The sequence below is a fragment of the Serinus canaria genome, chromosome 2 (genome assembly GCF_022539315.1).
Source record: "Serinus canaria isolate serCan28SL12 chromosome 2, serCan2020, whole genome shotgun sequence".
Taxonomy (NCBI): Eukaryota; Metazoa; Chordata; class Aves; order Passeriformes; family Fringillidae; genus Serinus; species Serinus canaria.
Window position 1 is genome coordinate 117,469,673 of NC_066315.1, and position 26,844 is coordinate 117,496,516.

The window sequence follows — 26,844 nt, forward strand, 5'->3', positions numbered from 1 at the left end:
TGCCCGGGCACCGCTTCGGGCACCGACCCACACGGGATGGAAACACGAATGGGATGGAAGAGGCGAGCCCGGGCGGGCAGAGAGGGGATTTAACAGGGAACGGGGAGCGATTAAAAATCAGTAACGCTAATGAGAAGGGACAGTCAAAATAAATACCGGGGTATGGAATTAGCCCAGAATAACATTTTGAACGAAGCCCGATTGTGCGATAAGAGAGACACAATAAATCAAGCCTCGGGAGCAGTGGAAAAACAAAGTCTGAGCGATTCGTTACCGGCTTTGCAGCCAAGACAATTAAGGACTTAAAAATTAGCGATAACTGGAAGTCCCGGGAAGGTAGGAGCCCGGTGAGAACCCGGCGGGGCGGGAGCAGCGCAGAGGGAGCCGGACCCCTGCCTTCAGCCCCGGCCCGGCCCGGTAGCGCCCGAACAGCGCCCGCCGCAGCCGCCCGCGTTATCCCAGCCAAACTCTCCGGCACGAGAATTCCACCGGCGCCGCGCTGGGGGGGACGGGCGGGGGCTGCCCGCGGGCGGGACCCTGCCCCGCCCGGCCCCATCGCACGGCCGAGGCCCCGCCACGATTTCTGCCCTGTGGCTGGCATCCTTAGCCCTGAGGAGCCGCCTCCGCCGGCCAGAGAGGGCTGGATGGCAAGGAATGCTGTCGGTTCTGAATTTAAGCACTAAATTGTAAGTTAAGTATTTAATTCATCTGTAAATCTAAGTACTGAAACTGTGCCTCAACATTTACCTTTGCCTGGTGTTGGCAGCCTCGGTGGGGGTTTCCCTTCAGCCAAGAGGAGCCACTCTGACAAAAGCTACTCTTGTCAGTATGTACAGGGGCACGATGATGGACTTCACCGGCACCACAGATCATCCTTTGGCCTCCAGGGTGCAAAAGAATGAAGACACTGGTTCTCTGGAGAACAGTGGAGGAGCCTCCAAACAGCCCTGCTGAGCCATGGTTTTTTTTGGCCCCAAGGTTTCCAGGGCTACCTCCAGCCCGAGGGAGCATTGCTGAATCCTTTCTGCAGTCAAAACCTCTTAAAAATGCCCTCGACAGACATCCCTCTGCTCAATCAGCCTCTGGGGCTCAAACAAGCAGTTCTTGAACATGTCCTCAAGCTTGTACTGAAAACACTCTGACTCTGTGGTGTGATGTGGAAGAAGTGATCCCAGACTCCCTAGGGAGCAGAGAGATTTGCCTTCCAGCACACAACTCTGGGGACCAGCTCTCCCACACCCCAAGGAGGTTTCTAGGTCTGCTGCCCACCTAAAAATGCCTACTCAAGGAGGACTTCTCCTCACTAGGCAGTGGGACACTCAACTGTGTCACTGACAGAGAACTTAACAGCAGGTGTCCCAACATCCTGAGCCACCCTAAACTAGCAGAATGTGAGTGTTGTGCTCTTCTCTGCTCTGATTGGATTAATGACACAATATTTTTTTGGAGTTTCCCACTGTACACAGAGTCCTGCCTCAGTGCACGAAATCCAGTGGAAGGCATTGGAAGAGAAGTGGTGGAACTCCCATTACCATCTTTAGACAACACCAAATCCACCTTACTGCAGAGTGTGATTAGAGAGATTGCACAGTAAGAAATCAAGCAGTGTTTGGAGACACCACTCCGGCTGCTAGCCTTGTTACCAAAAAAGGGGTGCTTTAAACACATTTTAAAAACCCAAAGAGATAGAAATGTAAAAATAGTTGTTCTTTGCTCCATCATGAGTTTCTCCCATCAGATGACACCTCCTCTGTTATAAGCACAAAGACATCCAGTGATTATTTTCCTGTACCAACCCACTGTTTAAATCTAGAGCTGTAACAAATGGCTGCAGCTGTTTCTTCTTCTTTCCCAGACAAATGACTGAGAATTACTTTTCCTACTTACCTTCCACAGTATATCTCAAATCTGAAAACTGCCAGAGTCACAGATTTCCAGTGTGATTTAGGTAAGAAGAAGTTCTACCAGAGACAGTACGATGTTTTTCCAGGTACACTCTGCTCCCTTTATGTCAAATTAGTTTCTGGGTTTATGGCTACAATTCAGCACAAACATTCAGGGTATTTCTTTCCAATTTGTTCATTTTCTCCCATTCCTATTTCTGTATAAGGATTTCTCAAGTGTGCTTGCCTGCTGGTACGGTGCAGCAGCTATTGGTGCTCCTGACAGAAACTAACAGAAACATTGCTTGTCTGAGTAAAACAGCTTCAGGCAGGAAGCCACACACAGATTGTATCTGGTCAGGTCCCACAGATTCCAGCTGTAGCCTGGGAACAAATCAAAGGCAGGACACAGACACAGGAGAATAAAAATAGGTTGTAGTTCACAACTTTTGCTTCTTGGGGAAATCTTAGCATAATGGATTCCAAATCCAAACAAATATTTTGAAGATTTCCAATTAAATACTTTCCCTCCCTTGTTTCAAATGCCATGTTGATAAAGTAGGACCATAGCATATGCCACAGTTATGTTAAATATGCCACATTACAGTGTGCCAATACACTTCTTATAGCATTTTATCAGTAGTAATTACTTTAAAAAGTACTTTAAAAATTCATTTTAAAATATGTGTCAGAAGGGCTCCATTCTGGGGGGGGCGTGTGTGTACATAAGTGTTAGACCAGCATATCAAGACTTTCTTAGGGCTTTGCTTTAGCTAGACTTGAGTTGCTTGGCTGTGGGATTCTCTCTGTGAAGCCCCATGGCACATGCTGCATCAGAAGTAATCAATTCAGGTCTTCAATGTTTTATTTATCGTACAAGAAGTTAAAAATCTTTACTCCAGAAATACTCAGAACCTATGAAAAGTATGCCATGCTCTAGGTGGCTTACACAGTATAACCTACATTACCAAATAGCAACAATTCATTAAATAGTTTTAAATGGATGTGTGTAAGGCAGAGGGAAGTGTAAGATGCAAAGATGACACCACGATGTAAAGATCAGGCAGTGACTTCCTAATGTGATGCTTTGAGTCAGCAATCAGCAGCTGACACTGTGAACATGCTCATCACTATCAACATCACTCATCACTCATCAACACTATTGATATTCTTCTTTGGAAATTGCTTAAAGAATCAACTTTTTTTTAAATGCATGTTTTTCTGTCTTTCTTGACCTGAATATCATTGTGACTACAGCTAGAATAAGAAGTATTGTGCTTGGTTAGTACTGATTTCAGTAAGGGACTAACAGCTACACATCTGAGCTTTATTTCATGTTTGGAATGTTCAGATTTCGAAGGCAAATGATGCACCGGCCTTACATGCTCCTTTGGGCTTGGGTAGAGTTAATTTTCTTCACAGTGGCTGGTATGGGGCTGTATTTTGGATTAGTACTGAAGAGAGGGTTGATAATCTAGAGATGTTTTTGTTATTGCTGAGCAGGGCTAACACAGAGATGAGGCCTTTTCTGCTTTTTATACTGCCATGCTGGCGAGGAGACTGGGGACATGGGAACTGACAACGTGATAAGTTGGGACAAGTGACCCCAACTGACCAAAGGAATATTCCATTCCATATGACATCATGTTCAGTATCTGAAGTAGGGGAAGAAGCAGGAAGCAGGGGGATCTTTGGCATTTGCCTTCCTGAGTAACCATAACATGTGATGAGCCCCTGGTTTCCTCCCAATGGCTGAATACCTGCCTGCCCATGGGAAGTGGTGACTAAATTCCTTAGTTTGCTCTGCTTACATGTGTGACTTTTGCTATTCCTATTAAACTGTCCTTATACCAACCCATGAGTTTCCAGCTTCTACCCTTCCTATTCTTTTCCCAGTCCCAATGGAGGGAGTGAGTGAGTGGCTGCATGGGGCTTGGCTGCTGGCTGGGGTTAAACCACGACACTTTAACAGAAGCACTGGCACCTCCGAGTTACAGTACCCCTAATTTACTGTCTTAGCTTTGGAAATCTTGTTCTTTATAATGAAGATGAAGATCTTGTTATTCGAGGGGAGAATGCAAGCAGGAGTTAAATATATTTGAATCATCTCTACCAAATTATCATTATAAATGTTCACAAAATACACAAAACATTCCGTGCAAAAAGACAGATCCTGATTTCCTTATTCAGGATAAATTCCTTTCTTATTTCAGAGAGGACTGTAAGCACAAGATGCTGAGCTGCCATTCACACAGAGAAATTGCATTAGGAATGGTCTTTTCCCAGGGGCAATTTGTAATCTGGGCTTTCCTTTCCTTACCTTACCTGTAGGACTGGGATTTTCCTATATCAGAAGTCTCAAGCATTTATTTATTTACTCAAATTAGTGCAAAGCAGCCAAACAAATGGAATTTGAATGAACGATACTATCAATCAAAAAATTAATCAGCACAGACATCATTAATCTTCTTGTTCCTCCTCTGCTAACTGCTCCACAATATTCTCCAAAACTTGGAAGAACCCAAATTATGGAAATTAGTTTTTAGGATCTTCTCAAAAATGATGTTCTAATAGCTTTTTTCTGCTTGAAAGGAGGTTGTAGACAGGGGGCTGGTTTTTTCTCTGAAGTAACAAGTGACAGGACAAGAGGAAATGGCCTGAAGTTGCACCAGGAAGGGTTTAGATTAGCTGTTGAGAAAAAATTCTTTGTTGGAAGGGTAGTCAAGCATTGGAACAGGCCATCCAGGGAAATGGTGGAATTGCCGTCCCTGGAAGTGTTAAAAAATGTGTAGATGTGTAGCTTGGTGTTCACCACACCATGGTTTAGTGGTGAACATGGCAGTGTTAGGTTTACAGTTGGACTGCATGATCCTAGAGGTCTTTTTCAACCTTAATGACTCCATGACTCTGCTGTGAACACGCCCCTGCACAATTGCTGAGTGCCATGTAGGGAAAGAAGCATCTGCTAGGTAAGGCACTGGCTAAAACCAGTTCATTTCTTGAGGAAGCTTAAGAATTAGGAAATCAGTTTAACCTAGCCTGTGCTGGTGTTTTTTCATGCTTTTGAGACAAAGCATTGCTTCTAAATAAATAGGCAGTCCCCTTATTTTTCCCAATGTTCTTAGAAAGCAGTGTTAAGTTCAACATACTTAATCTTGTCTGGTTTTGAGATTAAAAAGACACAGACAACATATCCAAAGGGACACCAGTATCTTTCTTTGTAAACTTTGAGGGAGAAAAAGAAAATTAATAATGGCCAAATCTTCACATACTGTAACTTCTGGCTTTTAAAATTCAATCAATTCTGTTGTTGCTTCAGTTTCCTCCTCAACCTACATCAGAGAGACCAGAGGAGACAGGTGAGATCATGTCACAACTCCACGAAAGATCCTATTGCTCCCATTGTCATTAACACTTTCTGGGAGCTCTCAACATTTCTATAAAAATTATAAGCAGCGTTATCAAATGCTGCTGATTAGAAAAAAAGATCTTTAACTATTGCAAGATTATCAGCTGTTGCAGTGAAAGCCCTTTTGTTTTTCTTCCCAGTGCCAAACCTGGAATCAGAATATTCTGAATTGACAGAATCTGTCTATTTGGGGTATTGTACATCCCTTTATTACAAAAATGACTTTTTCCATGGACAAAAATGGTATTGATGTTTTTTCCTACATAAATGTGTATAAAATACTTTTAATTTTCAAGTCCTATAAGAAAAAAAATATCTTTTTAATAATCAAAGCAATTTCTCATATAAATGAAATCAGATAAGAGTCAGTCTTTTATTCCAAAACATTTTCCTACAAACTATGTATAACTGATTATATCCAACTTTACTGGACATGTAATCAGTGGTTACTATGGCAGTCTAACATATTAACTCTCCAAGAAAGGAAGAGCTTATTGATTCAAAACTCTTTTTGATTTAAAGTATTAGTCTATTACATGGATCATTTCACAGCTGGCTTGGATTTATCTTGGTTTTGATGCAGCAATTAATTCTGCTCAGAATTAAGAGAACAGAAAGATGTATTCAGTCGTTTCTATAGTGTCTGGTTACAGTGCAGTTTGATTGAAGAGGTAAGGTTGAAATACAACTTTTTCAGCAGTGAATTCCTAGAATTCTTCAAGGCCAAGTGACTTTAAATAAAAAAAAAATCACTGTTTTTTTTTCCTAGCAAAGTAAAAAGTAAAAAGTAAAAAGTAAAAAGTAAAAAGTAAAAAGTAAAAAGTAAAAAGTAAAAAGTAAAAAGTAAAAAGTAAAAAGTATTGTTTCCAGTTACAATATATAGCATTTATAATTTTGTGACTGTAAATAATCAGGTTCACATAATTAATCATTTTGCCTCAGAGCTCTGTTAGTCAGCTACTTTGCACACCACACTGCGATAAAAAGTAATAAAAACAGGGAAGAGAGCCTTTCAGCTGCACTTAACTTTTACCAGTTACACTCTGAATACAATCATATAACTATCACATATTAATAGAGGGTGTCTAAATCCTCATCCTGAAAAATCAATGGGCATATTTTGAACACTGACAGCTTTCTGGCTATTTTTTCCCCTGTCTATCTCAGAGCTTTTGAACTGTATGGCTTTTAAAGCTGTATCATAGGCAGTGCTGTGTATTGCTTTATACCTGCATATAGAAACAAATAATGCAGCATTAGAAAAAATAGAATTTTTTCATTGGCTATGCATTAAAAGTTCAAATATGAGCTTTAGAGCAGTAACTCAAGCACTGTGTGTTTACATATATTCTGATTAGGATAATAGCATTATCAAGGGAAGGTATTTGGGCAGCGATGTCTAATTTTTGTCCTTTTGGTACTTCTAACACACCAACAATACTGTGGAAGCATTAAAAGCATTGGAATCTTTACTGGTAAGGCCTGGTCTCACACCTCTTAGGTGTCCTGGAACAGTTTCTGGTGGGGGGAAATTCTACCAACAGTAGATGATGACCAATTTAGGAGCCACTAAGGTAAATCTGACATATCCAAGTCTTTGCAACTGGATGGGAAATATCCCAAGGTGTTGGAAGTGAATTTGAGGAGGTATAGCTGCTACTAAGGAATTAGCAGTTGCAGTGCTGTCCTCCAAAATGTAGTAACTCATCTTGCTAGATGAGGGCATAGTGACTGTGTTTTCACCTCAGCTTTGTTAAAGCAGCTGCTTTCAACTTTTCAGAGAGGGGAGTGTGCCTACATAATGTGTGACAGGATACAGGAAGGCAAATATTGAAAGAGTGTTTATATCATTGCAGTAAATTAGATTATTGGAACTGACTTCAACAGAATTATACTGAAATTACAGAATTTATTTATACATTCCTATTCAAGCAGCAGTCTTTATTTTAACCTCAAATTACTTTTTCCAACTCCCATGAAGTTATGTATTTTAAAAACCTAAAAACGCAGCATTACTTCTTTAACAGTTTTCTAATTATTAATATTTTTGTTATTAAAGTGATATTTATAATTTTGTCAGTCAGTTATACAATAAAAAATGTCAAATACTAATACAGCAGACCAAAAATGTTATGATGTTTTGAGGTTTTATCTCAACAGTACTCTAAAAGAACTGACAACAAAGATCTAAGGACAGGAAAAAAATAAATACTGCATACCGAATATTTCATTTATCTAGTAACTATTAGAGTGAGCATGTAACACCTGAAAAATAGATAGGCAAAGATCTGAGTTTGCTTTTTGTTTACCATCCTAAAATAGTATTTAATTCCTGATACAGTCTTGATGGACCCAGTTAAAATACACAACTCACACTAACATCACTAAGTAGTCCCCTCTTATTCTGCATTCTGTCTAAAATATTTCTGACTTATCATTGGACTCAGTGATCGTCCAACCTAAAACATTCTAAATATTCATGTATTTTATGAAGAAGGTTTCAGACAGTCTGGTTTTCAATGTTCTTGAGAGCATCTGACAGCCTGCAGCCCCAGATGCGCCCTGGCAAGTTGCTGACCAACTACTGGCTGACAAGTCACATGTGCCATTTGGTCTTCTAAACATCTAGGAAACAGCCCCTATCTCCTATAAGAGGGAGCAGACTACTGCAAGCAAATGTGCTCCTGCCAGATTGCCCAGCAAGAATGTGTCTATGCTCTATCTGGTCAGCCAGACATGTAGGAGTATGCATAGTCTAGCTGGCAATCTGCTCACCAGCAAATGTGCTCTCAGTCTGGTTTGAAAGAATGTACTCTTTTCAAGGGCACAGGGGGTCTGTGCACGTGTTCTGCCTGCGCAGTTTAGATGCTTACTCCTCCTCAGCTTTGGGCACAGGCAGCAGCACTGAGAACTCGAGTGGGGAGGCAGGGCACAGGAAAAAGGGATGCCTTTTATCACTGCCTTTAGGACACTGGATGACATGGCAGTGATAAGTACTACAGTTTTAGCATATAGTAGACGTACTTTTTCTTGTTTATTTAAAATTATCACTACTTAAAGAAGTTTAGACAGAAGACAATGCCATTTTTTGTGTCTTGTATGTTTGTGAAGACAGTTATATTTTTGATTCTGAACAGAGTATGAATGATCATGGGGAGAGTCATCCAGCACCATATTCAGCAAGGATGTAAATATGGATACCAAAAATACCACTAGGCTGCAGATTACCGTAACATTAATTATGTCTCTGCAAAAGTATTTACACTCACTTTTACAGGTAGTGCATATACTCCACAAAAAAAAAAAAAAAAAAAAAAAAAAAAAAAAAAAAAAAAAAAACCAAAACAAAAAAAACAAACAAAAAACCCCATAAAACAAAAAAATGGGCTGAATTGCCTGCTGAGACCTTACATGGGCCACAGTAACCAGAAACTTCTAATACCTGACCTTCACTCAAATGGCTCTGCTTCAGCAACCTATTTAATTTCAGAACTTCACTTTATCTCTTTATCCTTACACTTTATCTAGCATTGTGGTGACTCCTTTCATATCCTATGTCATGGCTGAATAATTCAACGGCAAGTAAATTCCTTACATTTCTCTTCCACAGCCCTCAGCACAAAATGCTGATTGGTACTTTGTAGACCTCACTAAGAAGATGTTTACATTTTTCCTTCAACACCATCACCAAGGAAAGGCAGTGAGAGGGCTGCTGGAAAAGGCACTCCATGTCTGTTCTAAGCATGCTCTCAGCACTGGCAAAGCGCTGCAGCTGGTACCTCTAAGTATTCAATGCACCCAATTCTGAATACATTTGGAGTGCTTGTAAGCTCTTTGCTGCTAAAACCAACTCCAGGGTGCACAGCTAAAACTGCCCTGGTTTATATCTTAAATCTGTATTTCTCCTGCAGCTAAGACTGAGGATATTTTTTTATTTTTGAATATTCAGATGTTTGCTGAAATTGATGTTCAGTAAGCAAACAGGAATTAGGTCACCCTGAAGTAACGTGTTTCCCCACCTCCCTCTCAAATAAGAGAGCTCCATTCTGTAATGCAAAGTGTATGATTGCAAAGCTTATGTTTTGGGTATGCATCATTAAAGTTAGCAGTCTCAGTATCATTTTGCCCCAAAAACCTGTCATATAATAGGCCGTAATAATTCTATTTATTATGATGCTAGCTAGATTAATATAAACAAAAACCCAGTATACATGCAGAACCTTCACATTCCTACCTGTTATCAAATATACATTATCCTATGTAGATTTCAGACCACATACATCACTGCAACTCAGGGCATTGATAAAATATTTAATTAATTAAATACAATGTTCATACAAGCATCTGCTTAAGAAGAGGGAGATCTAACACTGTTCACTGCAAGTTCCTTCCTTTTGGACTACAACTTGAAATATACATGATGTTCATGGTGGCAGCAGAGTGGCTTATGCTTAGACGCCACAATCCAGCGTATTTATTACATGCTGACTGTATAATTTAAAGATATTTCCACATTGCTTATCCCATAACATGCAATGGAGGGACAAAAGGTGACTTTCCCACCACATTCTGAATTGCTACAAATACCTACCACAATATTTAATTCCATGAGTAACTCAATGTGGGCAGAAACTGCTGATTACAGATTAAGCTTACAACATCAAAATTTCAACAACTTCCCTACTTGGGGAACATTAATAATGGTGTATCCCATTGGAAGGTATTAGGTATCTTTAAAATAGTTAAGTGATTTGGTTTCTTTTAATTACTTCCTGCCAATATCCATAATTTTCTCTGAATGTCCAAATCTAACTTAAAATTCAATATAAAATTGCTATTGTTTTTACATCATCAAAAAAGAAAGATTAATGACATATTTTAGTAATCTAGTAATAAGAGGCTTTTTTCATTGTTCAAGCTACATGCAATCCTCAGTGGATCTTAGATGTACGTTAGAAAGGTATTTAATGCCTATTTTTCAGTTGCCAAGGTCAAACATCACCTAGTATGTACAGGGAAAGAGGAAACATCTGTTGGAATAATTTATTTGACTAACACAGAGGTTAGGATTAAAACACACTAATTTCTTTGGTCCGATACTGCATTTCAATTAAACAATACAGGTATTTGTTCAGTTCGAAAAAAGTTCCTTCCTTTACTTGTGAGCACATTCATGTAAATCCCTAATTAGTGGATCTGGCAAGGGAATACTATGATTTGTCTTTTTTTCATATCTGCATAAGCTCTGAGAAAGAATATTTCTATTTTTTGAGGTTTTGGGGTTTTTTCCCAATACGTGTTCTAAAGAATTCACAAAACTTTAAAACTTTGGTTTCTATGGAATTCCTCTACTAACAAGATTAGAATACATCTCAGGATCAGTGATTACACATGAAATTGTAAGGCACAGCAACCTTCAGCATCTAAGATAAAAGTCCCATTTATGAGTTTTTAGAAAATATTAAATGCATGTCATGTGACTGCAGTTTCTTCTAACCTTTCTGTGAAATCAGGCTAAAATCTTCTAGATTAACAGTTTAAAAAAGAAATTGTTTAACTTACAAATGTAAATTAATAAAAATATAGACATTTCATTTCAATCAAGTATGGAAGGTGCTGTCTTTGCCTTTTTAGGGTCAAAAGGGATTTCAACAAAGCCGCGATTTTTTAATACTGAGAAAGTATTTGCCAAGCAAAGAAGCTCAACAATGGACAGCTTTTTACCATTGTAAAGCAGAATCAGAATGCTTTGTCTCAAAGGGAATAGCAGAAGGTCTTACAGGAGAAAAGATATTGTACACACATGTTCCATTCTTATTTAGGACTAAGGGGAATGGTAAATGCAAAGCACATTTTTACTCAGCCTGGCCCAAAAGACAGGATGCTAATAGAGATGACATGCAAAATGAGAGAACACTGGGCATGTAGACAAACCCATCTTACAACAGAATTTAAAAAATCCCAACATTTATATGCATGAGTACTAGTCTGTATCCCTCTAAATTTCAGAAGCCTGTACTATTCACTGGAAAATAATAGTGTACTACAATAGAAGTACTAACAATATTACTTTTTATAATAATGAGTACATTTTTCTGCACTTTTGGTTTTACCTGCTCCACTGCTTTGTGCTTTCTGAGAAAGAAGAAAAGTTCAATAACGGGTACATATATGACAAAGTCAGTTTCTCTTTTAGACCAGAATATACCCATTGCCATGTGATGAACAAAAATTTTTATTTGAAAGAGAGGAGCTTTGTGATTTGCAATTCTTCTTCCCTTCTCAACAGAAAGGCAGCTATTTTTAATCAGAATAAACAAAACTCATAGAATGGAAAGTGGTAAGGTGTCAAAAATAAAATAGCATTAAATGTTGCTCAGTTAAATTGTCAAACATACTAATAAATTCTAACTTGAATGTAGAATAGAATACTACATTTACTAATTTAATTACAAACAAATGCCTATGTCAGTTGCCTGCATTTATTTATCAACAGCATTGTATAAATGATGTGGGTTTTTTTGTTGGCTAGTTCAGCTGATAAGTAATAAAACTGTTAGGTCAAAAATAGCATTGAAAATCTGAAAGGAGTGATACTAGGTCCCAAATACTTAACTATACTATTGCCACAAGTGAAACTGGAGCATGGCTTTTAGAAGTAAGCTGTAATGATAAAAATTGATTGTTTCTCCTTCTCCAGATAATTCTGTCCACAGCATCACCCTTCACCAATGGTTCTCACACGTCAACTCACTTCTGAGAATTAACTTCAACATTATTTTACCTTTGTGGAAAATGATTACAATTAAATGCATATGACAGAAACTAGTAACATTAAAGTTACTGCCCTTAGCTAGTCCACTGATTGTAACCAGAAACTGAAGTCTATTATCCTGTCTTTCAAAGAAATAAAGACAATAAATATAACATGGTTTAAAAAAAAATATTTCAGACAAGCAATAACCAACATAACTAAAAGGAAGTTGTTTGAGAAACGCACCTGAGTTTTCATCTGACTTCTTCTTTCACGGATTCTTGGCAGAGGCTTTCTTTCACCTTTTGGCTTGTGAGCCAAATCTAAAAAATCTGTTTTTTCTTTTTTTTCTTTCACAGAGCGACGGGGGTGAAGAGGAACTGTGAAATAAGACGTTTGAAAGTCAGCTGCAGAAAACAAAAAGAAAAAAAGGATTAATTCAATATCCCAAGTCAAACCATATATATTCAGTGTAATTGATCACAGGTTCCAATATATCTCATTACAGAAAACAATGTAATGAACCTTAAGGTATAATATCTCAGATTTGATAACTGAGAATAGAAAACTTTGAATGGAGTTATAGAAGGTGCTGCAAACACTGATGAAGGTGAGTATTAAATCAGGTATTCCCATTCAGGTAGAGTTATTTGAAAGGGAGTAAATTAAATTACATAGCACCTCCTTATATCAATAGTTATTCAGAAGACTATTTCAGAACCATTGCCTTTTACATATGGCTTCCAAACAATGAGCAGACTCATTGTTTGGAAGCCACATTTATCTTCTGAAATTTAATTTATCTTCTGAAAGCAACAGTGTAAATGCCCCAATTTTATTTTATAAATATGGTAACTCAAACCATTTTGAATAATTTCAAGTTAAATGTATCCAAGTCCTTCAAGACAGCAAGACATGCTGTTAAGTCATTTATGTTTTATAACCTGCAGCCAACTCTGTAACAGCCACCACCTTCCCACCATTTTTAAAAAACTTCAAAGTTTATTTCAGGTTTTCCTTGAGTTTCAAAACTAATTTGTTTTCCCACTTGAAGAACAGGTTGCCTTTAAACCTCAAAAAGGGTTTCAGGCTTTTTTACCTCCCAGATATTTTTTTTCTTTCCAATTTAAAAACTTGGACTTCTGCTGGACATGTATCTTGCAATGGCCTTTAAAGGACAATATACAGAAATCAAATAAGTATAAGCAAATAGATTTTAAAAGTCTGATATATTTTATGCATATTTATTCTAGAATGCCCAACATTTTTAAAATATGGATGTAGATGTGAATATTTACTCAATCAAAATGCACTAGCAACCCCTTTCCATAATTCTGTCTGATTGAGATGTGAGGGAAAAAAAACGATATATGAACTAGTGCTTAAATGAACAAGTCTTTTGGACTCATCACTGGTACAAGTGTCTTATAAACAATTCTTAGTATATTTAGTTTTAGCTGTAATTTTATAATTTCTGTAAGTTTTAAATAAGCATGAGGTAATTGATTAGTTTGCTTACAAAATTCTACATTGGCTGCCTGTTCATCATTCATTCTTTCATTGCTTTTTTTTCTGGCAGCTCTGGAGGCTTTCCAGTTTATTAAGAAACGTCTTTCCATTTCTTGAATTTCTTTCCCATCCAGGGATTCTGCAAAAGAGAACATTTTCTGTGATACAAAGTGAACTAAAGGATTATACAAAGTTGTAGGTAATGTATATTGGCTCTCTTCAAGTCTTTTTTCCTTTTTCCTTTCCTTCAAGTATTTTTTCTCTTCAAGTCTTTTTTCCTTTTTCTAGTATTTTGGTAAAGAAAAGAATACTCAATAAAGACTGATATTCATATTCAAGCTGCAAGAGAGTTACCATGTCTTAATTAGAAAAAAAAATCTACAATTTTATAAATTTCAAGGGAAATATACATATTTCACTTCTGGTTACCATGCAAAACTTTCTATAACGTTCTGCAGAAAAATTATGCTCTTACACAGGGTATAGATAGATGCAGAAATCCAGGTGGAGAGGGAAACTGCATGTCTTAGCAATCAAGGAATTCTACTGATCATGGAGACAGTCACACAGATTTGCCTCTCTAAGGGTAACTTTATTCACTTAGGTGCCATAAACCTTATGCTCTATGAGTTATTGGTTGCATCTGCATGTTTGAGTCAGCCCAAATGAAATACCTCATGTGCCCACAAATTTGGGTTGCATTAGAACTGTCCTAAAGGCACTGTTATTTTCATTGCGCAGATAGGCTTTTTCTTTTTCTAAGTGGCCAGTGTTTTGTGCTCTGAGAAAAACCAATTATAACTTTAAAAATAATTGCCACCTTTATTAAAAAAAAAAAATAGCAGGTTTATTTTTTACTTATTTCTACAGTATAAATATTTAGATACAGAATAATCAGTTTCTTCCTTTCATGCTAAAATTTTATCCAAAATAATAATAAAAACTGCACCATAAATGTTAAGATTAACAAGTACACTCCAACATAAGTGTGAACTGCTTATAAGTTTAAGGATGAATGTTATATGACAAATTCAAACACAGTAAGGTGGGATCTGCATAACTGGCACTGTACAACAAAAACACCTTAGCAGCTACTAGAAATTGATAGGGGAATAGATAAAACTGATCTTTGATAATCAGTTTCACAACATCTGGAATATGAACACAAAAAACTGTCTTGTAACAATCTTACCAATCATCTGTTATAAAACAAATGATTACTACGACTAATAGCAAAAGCCAAACAAGATGGCTTGTGAAGCTGATTATAGAAGCCATTTTAGCTTTCTATATAAATTAAAAGTTCATGATTTGACATAAATATCTATAGCAGTACCTGTGTTTACATGCAGAGTGCTACTCAAGAACAATTAATTTTTCAGTTGTTTCCTAAAAGACTGGGGGTAATGGGTGGGCTATTGACTTAATTTTTTACCTAAAGTCAGTGACTGTACTATAATCCTATCCTTGTACTTTGGTTTTTGGCAGATGGGGTTTCCTGTAAGATCTATTCTGCGTAGCTTTGTCCATTTTTTTAATACAAGCTCCAAATCCTGCAAGTGAAACAACAACAGAACATTGTGATTAAGTCTCCCCCTCCAGAGTAAAATTCAACAGTAATGTGATTTGTTCAGCCAGGCCCAAATCCTGCACACAGAAATAATTTCAATGAGACCATTCACATATATTATGCACATTAAGAATGTGCATTTCCAAAGAGAGCGGTCCACAGCATCCCCTGAATATATCAAAATTGTACAGAAGAAACAGTGATGTTGGAAGATGCTGCATTTTTAAGGATACAGTAATGCCAGCTATGGAAAATTACCACTTCAGTCCCATTGATAAGCACCCAAAGCCTGGGAACTAGCAATGAAAAAATTCGTGTTATATACAATGCCTGCTAATGCATCCCCAAGGTCTTAGAGAGCCCTTAAGAGTATCATTGTGTGGAAGAATAAATACTTTATACAGATAAAGTACAGACAAAAAAAAAAAAAGTTAAAAATCATGCAATCCACAGTGGACTGCCTCTCTCTTTATATATATGTAGAACTGTATTTTACAGGAGAAACAGTAATCCCCTTCTTACCTAACTGTGGGTGGTCAGTTACAGAACTGGCCTACACAGTGATATTAGTGAAATATACCTTTCTCCTTCTCTGTTTCTGTCTGGTTACCCAGGGGCAATATGACCTAGATGAAACTACTCTGTCTTTTAAATACAATAAATTCAAGATGAAAACATGCAAAGTTTATCAGATAGGTCTTTTCTACTAGGCACCTTACTTTCTAAAATACTTTCTGTCCAAAATTTCATTTAACTCTCACTCTTGACAAGTTTTCTTGTATGTGCGAAAAGCTTGAGGAGGGATTCAAGACAATAGGTATAAATAGGAGAGAGGATTTATGTTCTGCTGTTGTAATAATTTTGAAAATTCTACCTAAACCACAGAGGGTGTAAAACTTTGTAGCTTGATGCCAACAATGAAGTCTCTAGCAATGTAGACATCTCTTAGCTCTTTCAAATTTAGAAATTTGCTTGGGTAACACAGGCAGGGAGAATTCTGCTTTTGCTGGCTCATCTCTCTTGGTAGAAAATCTTATTGGAAATATTCTATCAGTTATATAATACATGTTTAGAAAAATCATGTGGAAGAGAAAGTGGCAACACAGCCTCATACCCCCAAACCCTGTAATTTTTGGTCTATGATGATGGTGATATCATCTATATTCAGTGATAAAAATGAATTTTTAGAAAACTAGAGAGCAAAAGTTTGGTTCTGTGAGGATCAAGACTGATAAAACAATGTAAGAAACTCTGAGGACTAGTCCACATGAAGAAATGTTAATAATTCTTGTAATGTTATTCAGCATAGCTTAATCAGTATGTATCAGGATAGCAACATGATAATGCCCACAGTTTAGGTGCTAACACTTAATCACAAACAAAATTTAGGGGCAAAATATTTTAGGCTAGACTTACTAAAAAAAAATCATTTAGCAAGTATGTTTATTTTTCCTTACCTAAGCACTCAGATACTATCATTGAAGACTATAATGTGTTCTAGATTTCATTAGAAAGAATTTTTCCAAGTAATAGTTTTGCAACACAAAGTTATCTATTACTGAAAGAAAATGTATACAGTTTAACTTTGATGAATGTATACAGAGTCCTGTAGATTTTTGTTAGCTGTTACTTACTTGATAAATGACCCTGAACATGCTTACTCCAGTGTATGTTTATCTAAGAGCACACTAATCCTGTGCTGAAATATGATTACCCTTTCGATACGCTCTAGTTGTTCATTGCCTTCCTGTCTCTAATAAAGTGCTTTCACTTCCCAGCCTTTCAATAAGCTGTACTAAAGGGACCAGACACTCTTCTGGGCAGGCTCCGTTTGATAAATGATCATGTCATGCTATCACTTTGAGGTCTGCTACAAAATACTGACGAGCAAATTATATTCCATCGGGGAGGGTGGGGAGGGGGAAGGGCAAGTGCCTGAGTAGGCAGCTGTAGTGCTGGCAATAACTTTCTTACCAATTAACAGTGGCCATTTAAGAATTGGTATTTGACCAGTATGCTCCAGTTTTTATTGGAAACGTCTAATCCAACTGCCCCAGCTACATCTACAGACAGCCATTTGTCACCAGTTTGATTACCTGTCATAATCTATTTGAGAAAATCTATAATTTTTCTCTTGTTCCTGACTCAATTCTAAAGCGAATGAATTCATCTTTTGTGATATCTCTTGTCATAATCAATACTGGGCAGAGGTTGAATAAATTAAAGACTTGGGAAATACAGATTTTTCCAGGAATTTCTAGCAATATTTTTTTCTATCTATCCAAAGACTCACACAACTCATAATATTTCCAAAATTAATGAACTTAATAAATAAATTATATTCTGGCTTTTTGTAAAAAGTAACAGTTGTGGGGTTTTTTTTAATTGACATAGTGTTTTAAAAATTTCCTTAGTTCCAACCCAAGTACACTGCGGTCTAGAAGACCTTGTGATCCTGACTAAAGCAAACCAGAACCTCAATATGATGAATAAATGAAGTAGCAAGCAATAGAAAACAAATAAAAGCCACTTCTATTAAAATCAATTATATTTGTGATAACTGACGTGAGACATACTTTTTGCATGCGGTAGCTAGTCATAGTTATTTTGCATGAATTCAGAAAAATTACTTGATTTTCATCTGCCGACTGTTCAGACTGAATTATATAAATTTCAGTCGAGTGAAAAAAGGTCATATGCCTTGATGTCTGTTAATTATGCTAACAAAGCCCTCTATTAGCCACGACCTTAAATGCTTGAATTTAGTGAATTTATTAGTCCTAATTTTTAACTATGCTGAAATCAAAGTGGCATAGGTAAGAAATCAAAGGAATATGGATTTTCATAATAAAGTGAAAAAACGGAGAGAAATTTTAAAATATAAAATAATTCTACTAAGCACACAAAAGTGAGAAAAGCCTACATAAGATTGTATTTCATGCATTTCTTATGCCCTTCATATTTTCCTCTTTCTCAAAGATTTCATGTTATTCCTGCAGTTCACCAGATCTGCTCAGACATAGGTAGAGGAGCTCCTTTACAGCTTCTCTTCCCACCAGGTGAAGCACAGCTGGGTACAGAGCTCTCCCACACTTCCCTGTCATGTGGCACTGACACGATCTCTGATCAATGCCAGACATTCCTGGGGAAGTTCTTGATGGCAGTGATGGCAAAGCAAGAAAGGGAAAACAGGGGATATAGTGCTTTTGGCATGAAAAAGAGGTATATATCAGAGTTTTGATAACAGAGGGGCAAGAGGGAGGAGAAGGGAGGCAGCTTGTGTGGGAATGAAAGAGCCTTTGCTGCATGTAACAAGTTCAGCCAGCAGAACCAATTATGTGTATAGAACTGTATACCCTTAAAATCCTTGCAGCTTTCACAGCTGTAGAATAATGTATGCCATGCAATCATGAAATTCAGGGATGCAAAAAATATTGAAATATGCTCAAAACTTCCCTCAGCTATTTTTTGAACAGTCAGTGGCTGTATAAGATTATTCTCCTGCTAGATGTCCATTGTGAGCTAAAGCCTCTTACACAAAGTTAAAACTGACTTTTTAAAAAATACTTTTCATTACTTACTGATTTTTTCAACAGTTTGGTTTTTTATTTATTTAAGAATTTATATTAGTGATAAGGTATTTTTTAATTTATATTAGTGATAAGATTACCAAAATGTAATCCCTTAAAACTCAGTAATTGTAGCTGGAAAGTTGGACATCCACCTGCATTATAATGTATATTAAACACATTTGATGTGTTCATTAATTTTACAGATCTGTGAAGATATGAATAGAAATACTTTCCCTGTTCCATATATTTCAAAACTTGGAGATTGTTTAGAAAACACACAGAACAGTCACTTTCAAAATATACTGGAGCTTAATGTGAGTGTAATGAATAGCAAACTCAAATGCTAATTGTATAAGTTTTCAACAGCTGTTACTATATAACATAGAAATCTTCAGGTCTAACTGATTTGCGTAAATGTAATTCTGGTTTTCCTGAAGATTAAATGATGAAATTTAATAAAGAATAAATAACATACACAGTTTACTGAATAATGCAGTCATTTTATCCTCTTCTCATTCTGTTTCAGAGGATAGTGGTTTTTCCTCTAAGATACTGAAAATGCTGTCTCCAAACTGGCATCCTCATTCTTAAAATTAATTGGTTCTTTGGCTATGACAATTTTCTTTTAAGATCATCACAACAGAAGTACATTTTATTTATAAGAAAAAAAGAGCCAATATAATTTTTTGGTAAAAGGTTTTGTTCACAAATCGATTCCTTTTAAAAAGGAAAGATTTGGGAAGAGCGCCTATTTAAAAAAAGCTTTTTGCTATTTTGATGTAACCAACATCTTCAATGTGAATTTAATTATTGAGCAAAAGCCTACATGAATTGTATTTTGATGTAAATTCAATCACAACTGCCAGCCAGGATTTGAAATACAAAGCATTAATAGTTCTGTAGTAAAAAAGAAGAGCATAATTCAGCATTTTTAATATTATAGTGTAAAAAAATGAAGAGTCCAAATAGAGTAAATTCATCTAGATAACTGATAGGTTATGCATACAAAATACTGCAATCTCCTCCTTAGTAAAGAGAACTGCCAAATTCTCTCAACAATCTGTTAAAAATATGTTGTGTTCTCAGAAGTAATAAGAATAGTTATTTTAATAATTACTAATCAATGAAAGTTTCCTAAGTAAACTTGTTTTCCAAGTTTACTTAGGAAATAAAATGTCTATGCAAACCAGAAATGAAATAGTTTATTTCAATGAAGACTTTGTCTTGGTGATTTTGGTTACTATTTAAGCCAATTCATTTCAGTATTAATTAATAAAATTATAAATTTTTACATCCTAGGTAAATGCTTCTCCATTTTTAGTCTCAGTCAGATTTTTATATGAGAAAAGAGAGCATGCTTGACAAGCCAGATTTAGTAACTGCAGAAGTAAAATTTCTTTATTCAGGCTAATTCCTGAACACCCATACTTAATATAACAAATATTTATTTTAATACCTTCATATGTTTAAGTCGATTGTCTACTGCTTTAAGATAAGAAAGATTTTCCAAAACTGCCAGTTCTTCTAATTCATCAATGTTGTTATTGCTGATATTCAATACAGACAAAGATTTCTGAAGGAAGAAAAGCAGGAAAATAAATATTTTTTTTCATGCCATGTATGAGTCAAGTTGTAAGTTATTACAGAAAATTATCTTAAATTATGAACAAACATATGAAGAAGAAATATGCAAACACCACCTCCACACACCATACAGATTGTTTTATGTTGGTGTTCCACCTTGTCCTAAAATGTAATTTATTTTGGTTTTGAAGTGAAACCAAAGTAAGATCGTTTCTCAATTATTTCAGAAATTCTTAGTAAATATAGATTTTTTTTGTTTTTTTAAACACATTCAAATTTTTTAGAGTTCTGCAAGTGCTACAAACTCTACTTTTGAAGTATGAAACATACATTGAAACTGATTGCATTTTTATAGAATCATAGAATGGTTTGGGTAGGAAGCGACCTTAAAAATCATCTAGTTCCAGCCCCCTGCTATGAGCAGGGACACCTTCCACTGGACCAGGTTGTTCAGAGCGCCATCCAACCTGGCCTTGAACACTTCCAGGGATGGGGCATCATAACTTCTCTGTGCAATCTGTTCCAGCGTTTCACCACAGTCACAAGCAGAGAATTTCTTCCTAATAGTTATTCTAAACCTGCCCCTGATCAGTTTCAGGCCATTACCCCGTGTCCTATCACAACACACCCTTGTAAAAAGTGCCTTTCCAGCTTTCTTATAAGCCCCCTTTAGGTTCTGGAATGCTGATAAAAGGTGACCTTGGAACCTTCTCTTCTCCAGGCTGAGCAAGTCCAACTTCCTCAGCCTGTCTTTACAAGAGAGGTGCTCCAGCCCTCTGATCCTCTCTGTGGCCCTCTCTGGACTTGCTGCAGCAGGTCCATGATCTTATACTGTATGTGCTACCCACACAGTCTCATTTAACAGCTGGACTACACTGCTTTTCTCTCAGGCTAGATCCTGCAAACCTCTTGGTATCCATACCTCTGATCCTTACCCCTTTTCTGGAACAGTACTGAGCCACATACTGCACTTTGCCATTTTTAACAGACAATAGTTACAAATGGCAAAGTGCAGTATAGTTTATTTTTTTTAGATAAAAATCTAAATGTGTTTTAGTTGTTTATCTCAAGAAATACTGATGTAGTTTCACATAAAATGAAAAAGTTTATATCTCTATAAAATGACAAGGGACTCCTAATCCAGTGAGTTTAGAATTATACAAGAAATAAGACCATGATTTAGAAAAATCTCTATTTCAGCAGTTTATACAGGAAAACTAACCCCTTTCAAAAATTTGACCAAGACCTACATTGCAGATGGAAATTACCAGTATCATCCTGATAAACACAGTTCATAAACTTAGTCTTCTCAGTCAGATTCATGACATTGTCATCATCCAAACATTTGCCTGTGGTACACACAGAGCTATACAGCCTCATGATTTTATCTCTTTTATCTCTGACACCATTAAAAGAGCCAGAAACAGATTAAGAAGTAAAAAGCAATGCCTTAAAAAGGCTTCAAACACTTAGAACCTAAAGGATAAAATAGAACATTTTTACATTTAGCTTCCACAAAGATGTTGCATGATCAAGAATGCAAATTGCTTCATAGAAAACAAAAAACAAAAACAAAAACAAACAAACAAAAAAAAACCCCAAAAAACCAAAAAAACCCCAAAACCAACACATCAAAAGGCCTTAAATAAAAGCCACAAAGAATAAAAACTAGACCAGGCTGCTGAAAAACATGGAAGAATTTATGCTACATTATTATTCTGGGAAGATTACAGCTGTAAAACTTCCCTTTACTTTGATAATTTCTCCAATAAAGAAGGAACAAAGTACAAATGATCTCACAGTAATGACTCATTTCTATTAAAGAAAAACAGCAATGCATGTCTTGGATTACATAATCTCAAAACAAGAAAAAAATAGAGCTAGGTCAAATATTTATGATATTCATGTGAACAAAAGAAATCACTTTCTAGTGAGTTTTTCATCTTCACAAAAAAAAGCTTATCAAGCCCTGACTACACTATGGGAGATAGAGCAAGAGGAATTTTTATAGTACAGAACTACATCCATTAGCAAATAAATCCTACTTTTTAACATCTTCAAGTATATGTTTTATGAGCAATTAGCATGTTGAAAGACAACTTCAAAGAGATTTCCTGAACTCTTGACATAACACAACATAGAAGAACTGCAGAACTAAAACAAAGTGCTTTTGATTGTGTTGTTCTTAATATCCAGGAAGAAAAATCTGTTTGTGCCTTTTTTTCATTCCATTTTTCTACAGAAATACAAAAGGCAATAAATAAACAACTATACCAATCAAAACACTGAAATATCAACAAACTAATTCACTACAAATGAAACAGACTAAGAAAACTAAGTAATAAATTCCAACCCCTTTTTTAGTTAATTCACATTCTGTTGGTGTTGGGCATCCACATACTTCCTTATTGCCTCTCTCTCGATCCTCATTTTCATCCTTCATAAAGAAAAAACGATGAAGTAGAATTTGCTGGATGCCTTATAAGAGAATTAGGGTGGCAGTCTCTTGGTAGAATTTGAAATAATGCCACCAGTTGGCAAAGGAGGAAAACACAGAATGATCAGCTCCTAATAATAATTTCTCCTAAAAATACTGATCTCCTGATAACTGGTTCATTGTAATTCTCAAAATATACTTACTGCCAGGGAGTTAAGAGATACTGGATCAAACAGAAGCTTTTCACCAGAAGGGAGGTGTTGACTTTCAATATGTAGCTCCCTCAGTTCTCCTACTTTATCCAAACCCTCTACTACAGTGATATAGTTGCCTCCTAAATACCTAAAGGATAGAACACAAAATAGATTTAATATCCTTTGAAAGTAAGAGCAAACACAAGGCTTCAATATATAGATAAAAATATTTTCCAAGCATTATTGAATAATACCTGGAAATTATGATAGCTAAAGTAAATAACCTAGCATACAAGTAGAATATACATTTAACTGATTCAAGCAGTTTATTGCAGTTTTATCTACTGCTAATATTATTAATATTACTAGAGTAAAAAATAAAATCATTTAAATGTAAATATATATGTCAAGATAATATGTCATTACTTTTATCACAGAACATCTCATAAAAAAACAATAAGCAATTACTTCTATTTGAAAAGCAAAATTTAAGAACTGAAAGGACTCCAATGATGCATAATTTAAAAAATTCTTAAGTGTCATAACTATTCTTTTTACTAGTAAAATAAATACATTATTTTTAACTTACAGTTTTTCAAGTTTTTTCAGCGATGAGAGATTTTCTATACTTGAAATATGATTGTTCTGAAGGTAAAGGTGCGTTATGTTTGAAGCAAAGTCCAAGTTCTGGATTTGGTTGATTTGGTTATCATATAAATACAGAACTCTCAGATTTTTACAGAAAGAGAGGTCACCCTGAAACAAACAATAACATGCTACTTAACATTCAGTCACTGCCTGCTTCTGGAAGCTATTGATTGTTATATTTAAGTTCTGATGCATGATTTATAAATTTTCAGCTTTGGTAAACATTTCTTAAAACTATTTTTCCTAGAAAACCAGAGTTATTATATATTGTCAGTTATTATATATTGTCAGTTATTATATATTGTCCCTGTCTTCATCAGATGGATTTCAGAAAAGCACAATTTTTTGTGTAGTCGTCTCCATTTAACTGCACTGATGTAAGTGGAAACCAATTCTTGGCAAAGAATTATTGGTTTTTACAAAACCTTGCACTTCAATCTGTTTTAATATGTTTCTGAACTCAAGTTTACACTCAAATGTTGAGTTTCTTTGAACACATTCCTATGAAACAACTAAAGGATAACTCCCCATGAAAGTTTCTGTAGAACTTTGCTGTGGCAGCTGATGAAGCAGACTTCATCAAATGGACTGATCCAATGACTAACTTGCTATGGCTGTGCATAGGAATGGGCTGAATAAACCCATTTGTTTGCAGCATCTGTTCACACAGAACAAGCAATTTCTTCTTGACTGAAATCACACTTTTAGAGCAGAAATTGAAATTCACCACATTCAACAATGTAGTTGTTCAGGGCTCAGCAGTTTCAAAATTTACTCAGTATCTTGAGGGGATGTGAATTAACTCAGAACTTATTGAAACGCGTATACATTTCCTATTATTAAACTCAGAGGAAGGAGGACTGGGTTAAGTTTGCAGGTTTAGTCTTTGAAAATTAAAAGCTCATGGATTATTTTTTAAATGAGTAAGTCCCAGGGAGCAATTAAAAAAAAAAAAAGTATATTTTTAACCTGGCTAATTTGAAAAAGCCACTACACCAGTCCAAATTTGTTAACCTCACCGGGTTATTTCCTGTTCCTGAACTCTCCTTTTCTTTCTCAGACTTCCTCTGAAATTTAAGGAATAAATCACAGATAGATTGAAAAGATTGTGCTGTGAGTTAACAAATTTATAAAACTTGGTTTTCCTTGTTTGCCTCTCCAACAATGAACACCTCATCTTAAGAGTAACTACAAAACATTAGAGTAGCCAGTTTAAAAGGAACAATAAAAAACAAATCTTACAATTGAATCTATATTTTTATCTGATAAATTCAGATGAGTTAATTTTTGCACATATTGTCCAAAATCTTCTTCACTACGGTTCTTGTGACCAGCATTTTTAGCAATTAGGTCCATTGTTAGTCGAACCATGGTTCTGTAATAGGTCAAGCTGCTCTGCTGTTTCTTTTAATACTGTATTCCACGTGCTCTTCTAAGTAATATTATAGAATACCTTAAAAACAAAAAGGAAAATGTTATATTACTTGTACCCCAGATCTTCAACAAAGCTTTCATGTGTACTTCAATCTGACATATCCTCACCAACGCTCTTTTCATTTACAGTGATACTACGTTGCTTATAAAATCCTACCCCTTTTATTGCTGATATTTTATCAAGTTTTTGGTGTATTAATAAATATTTAAAATTAGTTTTCTATTTGATTTGTTGATTCAGTTTGCTTAAGAATAGTATCTCCTAGTTTTTGCCTTTTTCATACAGAAATATGAGCACAATGCTCCACAGCAGGCATAATTCTCATACATAGTAGCTAGTTAATGGAAGCTCATAATCTGATTATAAATTAGAAAATACAGAAGACTCTATAACAGGTTTTACAGGCTGTGAGAGGTGGTATTAAGCTCCAGAACTCTTTATATATCTGCACAGCATTTTTGTCATGCACAAAACTGTGAGTTTTTCCCACTAAGTCATTATAGAGGCTCTCACAATACCAACTTTTTTTCTAAACTCTGGCTCATATAAGCAAGCTTATAAATGACAGAATGGGGGAGAGGGGAGAAGGCAAGCAGCTAATATTGAACGGGATGCATAAACGATCTGGGGATAAAGACACCCTAATGGATAGAACATTATGAATCAGAATAGAAAAGCCACCTACTTAGCCAGTAAATATACTAATGTATATTATGTATTATAGCTTGTACACAAAAGCCCCACATTAGTGGATCAGAACAACAGAGGAGATAGCAAAAAGCATCCCAGTGCTAAACCTCGCACAGAGAATCCTCCCTGCTCGCATTACAATTAGGAGAAACTGAAGAAAAGCCAAGATCGAGGCTTTGAAGGCAGGAGAAACTTCCTTTCTTAGTAAACAAATCTGAAGCTCAGTAGCTCTCCTTTATCTATACGGGATTTGCTTTTTTTTTATTTTAAAAAGTGGGGATGAAGAAGAGTTGAAAGGACATTGTGGGTTGCCTGTTTTTCTACTGTGAGTTTCTTGCTTTTTATATAAAAAAACCACCTTTCAGAGCCCCTTCTCAGACCTTTTTCCAAACCCAGCAGAATAAGCGAGGGGCAGCCGGGCAGGTCTCCCCTCCCTCGATCCCCCACCTCCTTCCTACCTACAGCCGCGCGATTTCACACCGCCCTCCCCGTCCCGTGGCCCCGCCACCCACCGCCTCCCAGCACAACCGGTGGGAAGGCGGCCCTGACGGCGGGCTTGGGCCGAGACCCGTTCCAGGCTCCTTCCCGGGAGGAAGAAGCACCCACGGCCTGGCTCTGGCTCTGGCTCTGGCTCCGGCTCGGCTCTCCCCTCAGCTCCCGGCCCGCGCGCGCCGCCGGCCCCTGGTTGCCGCAGCAACCGCACGCCAACGGCCGAGGGGCGGGGCGCTCCGCTACCGTCTGAGGCGCGCGCCCCTCGGACCAATCAGCGCCGAGGAAAGAGAGAGAAGGGGCGGGGCTTTTTTGCCCACGCGCAGCGAGGATTCCCCCCGCGGCTTCGCGCAGGCTGGCCGTGCTGGCGGCCATGTTGGGGGAGGCGGGGAATCCCGAGTCGGAATGGGACCCGCAAGGGTCATCGGGTACCGCTCCTGCACGGGGCACCCTGAAAGTTACACCTTGTGCCTGAGTGCACTGCTGTGATGCTTCTCGAACTCTTCTTAGCCTTGGTGTTGAGACCACTTCTTGAGAGAGCCTGTTCCAGGGCCCAGTCATCCTCTGCTTGGTAAACCTTTTCCTGATAACCAACCTAATCCTCTTCTGACACAACTTCAGGCCATTCCCTGGAGTCCTGTCGCTCGCTGGACGCCATAGAGAAGAGATC

The 26,844-nt window shown here is 36.9% G+C and overlaps 1 protein-coding gene across 5 annotated transcripts; it reads right to left on the reverse strand.

Annotated features, from left to right (window-relative positions):
• Nucleotides 1-762: 762 nt before the first annotated feature.
• PPP1R42 (protein phosphatase 1 regulatory subunit 42) lies at nucleotides 763-26,369 on the reverse strand. 5 transcript variants are annotated; one of them, XM_050971576.1, is made up of 9 exons: nucleotides 26,198-26,369; nucleotides 24,803-25,013; nucleotides 23,502-23,668; nucleotides 22,922-23,060; nucleotides 20,154-20,270; nucleotides 14,991-15,108; nucleotides 13,566-13,694; nucleotides 12,293-12,453; nucleotides 763-2,267 (listed from the first exon to the last, which is right to left on the reverse strand). In XM_050971576.1, exons 2-9 carry the CDS (start codon nucleotides 24,929-24,931, stop codon nucleotides 2,241-2,243), a joined length of 987 nt encoding a protein of 328 aa, XP_050827533.1. In that variant the 5' UTR covers nucleotides 24,932-25,013; nucleotides 26,198-26,369; the 3' UTR covers nucleotides 763-2,240. The 5 variants fall into 5 exon arrangements, 4 of the variants coding, with proteins under 4 accessions (XP_050827533.1, XP_050827532.1, XP_050827530.1 ...); XM_050971575.1 differs by lacking the exon at nucleotides 763-2,267 and adding an exon at nucleotides 2,577-5,215; XM_050971573.1 differs by lacking the exon at nucleotides 763-2,267 and having other exon boundaries at nucleotides 11,809-12,453.
• Between the last annotated feature and the right edge of the window lie 475 nt (nucleotides 26,370-26,844).

Bases quoted from the DNA above. Each gene is read 5' to 3' on its own strand.
- PPP1R42 (XM_050971573.1), bottom strand. From the start codon at position 24,931: ATGGTTCGACTAACAATGGACCTAATTGCTAAAAATGCTGGTCACAAG. The intron at 20,271-22,921 runs GTAAGTATATTT...TTCTTCCTTCAG, and splicing joins TATCTCTTAACTCCCTGGCA to AAATCTTTGTCTGTATTGAA. The intron at 15,109-20,153 runs GTATTAAAATAA...TTTCACTTGCAG, and splicing joins ATCGACTTAAACATATGAAG to GATTTGGAGCTTGTATTAAA.